This window comes from Gymnoscopelus braueri, assembly GCF_963280865.1.
Source record: "Gymnoscopelus braueri genome assembly, chromosome: 2".
Classification (NCBI taxonomy): Eukaryota; Metazoa; Chordata; class Actinopteri; order Myctophiformes; family Myctophidae; genus Gymnoscopelus; species Gymnoscopelus braueri.
The window spans coordinates 27,900,583-27,908,201 of NC_137604.1; the positions used below are offsets into that span (position 1 = coordinate 27,900,583).

Below are 7,619 nucleotides of genomic sequence, written 5' to 3' on the forward strand. Positions count from 1 at the left end.
AGAGATACAAGTAGTAACAATAACAATGGACAATTGGATGGAGTTTAAGGATCAACCTAACTAATTGGGATGTTAGTGTACTCCAGGGCCGTGGGAAGGCGTTATAGGTTACGGGTGCTGTATGCGCATGTGTGCCTAGCGTGGGCGCTGTGCGCGAGCGAAAATGTGTGGTTTCTGGGGTTATTTTGTTCATTTAATTCGGTTAATTCGGTTCCAGAACAATTATTGCACTAAATCCCCCGCAAATAACGACCAACAACAACAGGCACATTATGCAAAAATGTTATTATTATTATTTTTCTAATACTTTATTTTCACTTCCCACGGCTATGGTGTACTCGGATGTGCAGTGCAAGCATAATCAACAATGATTGAATAAGTACCCCAGCCAATATTTCAAGAACACTTCTATATCTATAAAAGTGGACATTCTGGCTAGGCAGAATGATTGACCTTTGAGATAACTTTTAGTGCCATACTCTCTCCATATAGTTTGTTGTCCAATACACAGCCTAAGTAAGTGACTTCTTCCTTGGCTGTAACTTCAAAGCCACCTACCACTACTCTGAACCCATGGGGACTTATTTAGTTTAGCATTAGACCCAAAGAGTATCGACTGTTTTGCCAAGATGAAGAGACAACTTATTGTCCGATATTAAACAGAGTTCTGCAATTAATACAGAGTTCTGCAATCAGTAAGTTTTCTACCTCTGATCGTCATGAGGACCTAGGACAGCTGAATCATCAGCAATAAGAAACAGGTTACAATCACAAGCCAACTTCATGTCATTTACTATTATAATTGCCGTAATGATAAGTATACAAATATAAATGGAAAGGGTAGAACTATTAACATTTTCTCTTGAGCCTTACAACCTCGACCTCCAGAAAGAAGAATACGAGCAAGAAAGATACTTCTATCTTGCACCACCGGGGCTATCTACTCAACACAAGACTCGAGCGTGACGACGCTCGCCCTCTATAAACCAACCCTACAGCTATAATATAAAATAAGATAATAATAATATCTTTACTACAATAACAGTATTTACATTTCTGAAAGGTCACAGATGGCGACGATATGCAACACAGCAGGGAATACTGTTATGATATTTATTTAGTTTCATTTGATTCTACAGAACCACAGTTATACAGTACAGTCATCTTTATCTTCACTGTTTTAATCAGGGTAATGATGGAATGTTATTCTATAAATCAGGTATCAGGAAACCTAGAATATTTAAATCTTCATGGGCATGAATTGGACTCAGTGGTGGAAAGGGTATTCTTTACTTAAAAAGTACTTAAGTAATCCTATCGATCACTTCCTCTTTTTTTGACCCAATGACCGCTATATCTATATTATATCAGTGCTGTGTAAATTAACGTCTTTTGTTTGGAAAATGTGCCCCCAGTATTGGGATGCTAGGGTTAAAGTGTAAAAAAAAAATCGTTTCTAATCGAATCCTATCACACAGTTCCTATCAGTAAATCCCACGGTGTTAGTCCTGTGTGACCTCCAGGTTTATGGATCTCACCAGACACCAACATCCAGGAGGACGAGTTTAACTGGTCAAACAGTTGCAGGGTACCAACGTGATGGAGAAAGGGCTGCACAGATTACGGAGTCCTCCAGACAGAGCACAGGTCTTCAACAAGGGGTCAGAGGTTAATAGAGGTATGGTTAGTCCAGTAGTAGAGGAGTGAATAGTCCAGTAGACACATACACAGTCCAGTTTTAAACATACACCACACATGACACTTTGAATATCAAGACTGCACACACAACTGTATGTACACAATGTAAATGCACATAAACATAGAGATACATGTAAATAGATGTTATATACACATTAATTGATTGATTGAATACTTTATTAGTCAGAAATGTAAACAGCACGAGGTACAGTCAGACATTTAGACTAAAAGGATAACACAAAAATGTCCTCGGGACTTGTTTCCATTGTGGTCCTATGTAGTCAATTCATCAACATAGCATAAAAATAACACAATAACATATGTCATCAACAAAATACAAAACACGATATGTACAAAGGAGAAAAGGGAAAAAAATATGGTGGTGAAAGTCACCTCCTTTCTATGGGGAAATTGCGTTTACCTCCCCTTGTGGTCTCCTGATATAGATGGATTTTCAGGCCTGTTTTGAAGCCCACTGGCTTCTTCCAAATGTTTTAAGGGATGGTGTCATGGCATTCCACATTTTGGTGGCAGAGCAGTAGAATGAGAATTTTCCCATGTTTATTCTATAGATGGGTGGTAAGATCGTTGTTGCTCCCTCTAGTATGGTGGCTGTGGGTATCACTCACTTTGGAGAAGTACTGTAGTTAGTCAGGTATGAGGGTTTTGAGGTCATTGCCCCTTTCACTATCTTAAAAACCAATCACATTTTTAACATTCATTTTCTTTTTAAAAAATATGTTTTTTGGGGGGGTTTTATTACCTCAATTACACCCAAAAAAACCTGAACTTTGAACATTCAGTGGCTTTTCTGTGGTCTGTTTTTTTTTTGAATAATTAGGCTGAAAAGTGTCATAGTCGCTTAATCCCGCCCCCTCTCCTCCCCGCCCCTCCCCTATCCTTTCCTTTGGGAGGAGGCGGAGCAGAGGCGATGATTGAACAGCAACACCCGCAGGCAAAGATTACTTTTGACATTGCAGTTGAAAAGGCTTTAGAAATGTGAGAGAAAAACACCTGCAATGGCTTACTGGAGTGGAATTTTCAGTTAAAACTTTTTATACACGTTTGAAGGACCACGACAAAGACTTTTAATGTGTTGTAAAACTGAATGTCATGAAACCTTTAACCCTGTCTTCTACCCTGAGCCATCCCAGGCTTTAGGCCGAGAAGTAGTCGAATTTGTTTGTTTTGGGAGGTCAGAAGCTTAGTTTTGAGTGACATTGAGATGTTGGAGAACCAAGAGGTGCAAGCATAGTCAAAGTGGATTGAATGAGGGCTCTGGCAAGAGTCTTGAGAGCACTTTTGTTGACAAAAGAGGAAATTCTGCCCAAAAATCTTGTTCTTTGATTGACTTGTTTGATCACTTTTTATGCCATTTTTTCACCTGTCAGTTTGTTGTCAAGAATACAGCCCAAATAGGTAACCTCTTCTTTGTTTGAGATTACTATATTGTCGACTCTGACCATGAAATAATTTTCATTTACATTACTAAGGGAATGTTTGGACCCAAAAATAATGGATTCTGTTTTGCCAAGGTGTAACGACAGTTTGTTATCGGAATGCCAAGTACAGATTATACTGAGTTCAGAACTGAGAGCTTCCTCAACTTGCATTTTGGCCTCACCCAAGGCCAGGAGTGCTGAGTCATCAGCAAACAAGAACAAAGAACTTGCAGTTACAGACTGCTTTCATGTCGTTAATGAAGGAACAGTAACGGCCCTAGTATGCTTCCTTGGGAAACCCCACAGTTCTCTGGGACGGACTGTTATCAAAACCGATTGCCTTCAGCTTATTCAGTAGAATTGAATGATTGACACTGTCAAACGTCTTTTGGAGGTCCAGCATAACCATGCCGCAGTATTTGCCAGAGTCTACCTCAAGTTTGATGTAGTCGGTCAAATACAGTATATGTGTCAGTGGATTGGGATGTTCTGAAGCCAGATTGGCTTCATCGAGGTACCTGTTGATCGGTTCGTGAATTAATCTCTCTATAACTTTTGAGATGGAACAAAGGATGGAAACAGGGAGTAGGTGCCAGGTTCCAATATGTTTCCTTTTTTATACAAAGGGATTACTCTCGCCATCTTCAATTCTTGTGGGACGTGACACTGACTGATGGATACATTTATAATGTGGGCTACCATGGGAGCAATAGAGACGGTTGCGTCTCTGAGGAATCTGGTGGGGATGTTTTCATGGCCAGTGGCCTTGGTTGGCTGAAGGCACAGTGTGCCCATACAAGCATGGATAATACAAGTAGGAACCATGCATGCAACACTTTCAAGAACCTCAATGCATACTATGACAACGTATGACCATGAGTGAACAGTCCAGCAGACGTGTGAACAGTCTGTCTTTCATGGTATTATCACAGCATGGTATTTAGGCAGATTTTCTCATGGATAGATGAAACACATGGGTAATTGGAGGATGGCTGATAATATATATCGGTACCTGACTGTCTTTTTCTTTTGTGCATGGCTTTAGGCACTTACATCACTGGTGCTACTACAGAGCCACAACAGAGCCTGCGCCAGGCATTCTTGAACTGGAAGACCGAGTAGAGGATGGGGTTGAGGGCTGAGTTGGTCATGGTGAATGTCACCACCCAGAAGAACAGGGTGGAGGAGACATACAGCTGCCCTAGGAAGTTCCTGGCCAGGATGAGGAAGGTGATGATGAAAATGGGACTCCACATGATTAGGAAAGAGAGCATGAGGACCATTAGTGTACGCAAGAGCTTTATGTCCTGGCGGGAGACAGAGTACTCACGAGACTCTCCCAGAGAGGATGGGTTGACTCTGGACCAGAGCCGCCGCCTGGAACATTTAGTAATCTGCAATATCGTACAAAAGAGATGGTGTCAATCATTAACTTAAGACTCAAATTAAATGTTAGCAGTTTCAATGCTATCTTGTTCTTTAGGTATTAACAAAAATGCATCACACAACAGAGGCAGTCGACAAAGTGACATTATTTGATGAAAACAAAAGACACAATGACATATCTAGCCAACTGACTTGCCCAATGTAGCTGCACACAAAGGTCTTTTATGACTCACTATGTCTTAAACATTTCTAAAGGGTTGCTTAAAATAGACATGGTGTTTTTTGCACTGGTACAGTAAATCGCTTCCCATTATCTTGAATGCTTTAATGTTCAAGTCCAGTGTGCTGAGACTTTCAATGTAATATTGGCAGATGATAGTGCAAAGCCTTGCGTACATACAGCTACCATTTCCAGCTTCCGTAATCAATAGTGTAAACACTAATGTTCCGCAGCTTTTCTGTTCCCACAATGACACTAAAATGCATTGTCATTGTCCAAGGGTACATAATGTCAGGTGCACCTAAGAGTTACATTAACGATCCACACAAGATGTATACTAGGCAAGTGACTCAGAAATGTACAAGTGACACCGTAATCCTCCTACCTGTAGAATTTTGCTGTAACTGACCACAATGATGAGGCCTGGAAGCAGGAAGCACAGGGCAGTAAAGGATACATTCCACACAATCTCTGTTGTCATGTCTGGCCACTTGAGAGTACAAATGTGGAAATCTCCCTGTTTAAAAGTCATGAAACGCAGATAAGAGAAAGGTAATATGGTGGTAACATCCATCCATCCATAAATCCACACACACACACACACACACACACACACACACACACACACACACACACACACACACACACACACACACACACACACACACACTAGGGCTTTCACAACTAGAGATTTTTACAGGTCGACTAATTTGACCCAGTGGTAGTCGACTAGTCGAAATTTACATTTTTGTTTTAATTGTTTTAATGCCATCCTACTACTATATTACTATCATTATTATCCTCCTGCCCTTATTTTTATGGCGTTTTAAGGGAAGCGCTTCTGGCACAGCAGCACAGCACCACAGTAGCGTCTCAAGGATCCCCATTGCCCAATAATAGGCTTTTATTGGGCATACTTTTGACCCCCTTTTGATAAAAGTCAGGAGGATAATAATAATAGTAAGATGGGCCATTACTATGGCATTAAAACATTTTTTTTTTTTAACTATTCGACTGGTACCAACAAGGTCGACAAGTGGTTATACTAGTCGACTAATCGACTAGTTGGTGAAAGCCCTAACACACACACACACACACACACACACACACACACACACACACACACACACACACACACACACACACACACACACACATACATACATACATACATACATACATACATACATACATACATGTTTTGGGAATTCCTCCTCCATTACAGTGAAGAACAGGCTAAGGGGTATGGATGCAAGGGCGGAAAAGGCCCAGATGAAAGTGAGGACAGCAGACACCATCCAAGTGTTGAGGGTGGGGACCGTTTGCAGCCGAAGAATAGCTTGGAGCCTTTCCATGCTAATGGAGGCCAGGGTAGAGATCGTGACACAGGCACTAACACAAATGACATACAGCACGATGTGACAAGCTGTGTATCCCAGGCTCCAGGACACAGTCCAACGCACTGCGATAATCAGCGGGATCATGCTGACAAAAAGCAGGTCGGCCACAAACAGGTTGAGGGTGAGTACTGTCTTATTGGCCATGAGTCGGCGTTCTCGGACGACCAGGACCACAGCTCCCATGTTGGCTGCCACGGAGACCAGTAGGACAGCCGAGATAGCCAGGGTCTCCACAACAGTCTTAACGATGGGATCTGAGGGTTGTATCTCTGAGAAGAAGGAGAAGTAAGAGAAGTTTCTGGAGTGTAGAAAATGGCTGTGAGGAGAAACATCCATAGCCTGAGGGTCTTCTGTTCCAAGCTATCCAGTGAATTGACTCCTGAGTACTGCCAACTCAGAGGATGCCTCATGGGAAGAAAGTGCTGAGGGAATCATGATGATTCAAAGGCATGGGTGAAAGGGGTGGCAATGAGCCAGCCTTTGTGATACTGTTTGCTCCAGCTGCTGCGTCACAGGATGAAAGCTTATGTCGAAGCAAACAGCCTTTACACCTTGATAGCAAGCTAAATAGCCATAATGAATAGACCGATTTTCCTTTCTCTGTGTTCTTAGCTACTGACATCAAGTCACATTTTCATGTGCCTTCTGGTGTAAAGTATATTACGTTTTCCAAAATGTTGTATCTTTCATGCCACATTTATGACGGCGGGGTCATTAAAACGTTTAAAAAAAAAGGTTGATGACCCTTTCGAGGCCCAATATTGGCATGCATCTATATTAAGGCTTAGTACCCCCCCCCCCTTCCCTCTCTTACTAGGCTGATACGCCTAATTTATAATGTGTCACATGATGGTGTCACTGTCACTTTTCATCAAACTTTATTTTTGCCACAGACCTACAAATGTCCACATTGTGGAGTTCTTCGCCTGCAGAATCTGATGCAGATGCTGTACATGCTTTTGTTTCAGCCAGACTAGATTATTGTTGTGTCCTCTTTTATGCTTTATTCCTGTATTTTGCTGATGGTACAGCTTCAGTGCTGGAGGACCCATGTCCATTGGAATTGCAGTGCTATGATATAATCTCATCCTAAACAAAAAGCTCCAGTATAGGACTAGTTGGAAGAACAGTATGTTCCAATAAATATTAGCCAGTGACCTGTCTAAATGGAGTTCAAGGGAACACTGAGTTATTTGAAGATTTGAAAAACAAGCTCGGTACTGTGTAAATCATGAACAGGGTGACCACAAGGTCTTAGTGGTGGTTCTCTCATGCAGTGTCTTCTTTATGGGAAACAATGGGCCTCATGCAGCAATAACTTCCTAATGTTTCCTCTAACATTTCTTCCTAAGTGAATTCCTAAGAGAAGTCGAGTCAGATTCATGAAACGTTCTTAATTGGCAGAATTATTCGTAACTATGTTCTTGATGATGATGAATCCCAATCCTCGTAACTTGAAGGGGTGTGCCAGTT

The 7,619-nt window shown here is 41.5% G+C and overlaps 1 protein-coding gene across 1 annotated transcript; it reads right to left on the minus strand.

Annotated features, from left to right (window-relative positions):
• Positions 1-4,189: 4,189 nt before the first annotated feature.
• Positions 4,190-6,482, minus strand: LOC308094975 (free fatty acid receptor 4-like; the record flags this gene model as incomplete). Its single annotated transcript, XM_080441808.1, has 3 exons — positions 4,190-4,534; positions 5,132-5,263; positions 5,943-6,482. The coding sequence occupies 3 exons, from the start codon at positions 6,480-6,482 to the stop codon at positions 4,190-4,192; spliced, it is 1,017 nt and encodes a 338-aa protein (XP_080297934.1).
• Between the last annotated feature and the right edge of the window lie 1,137 nt (positions 6,483-7,619).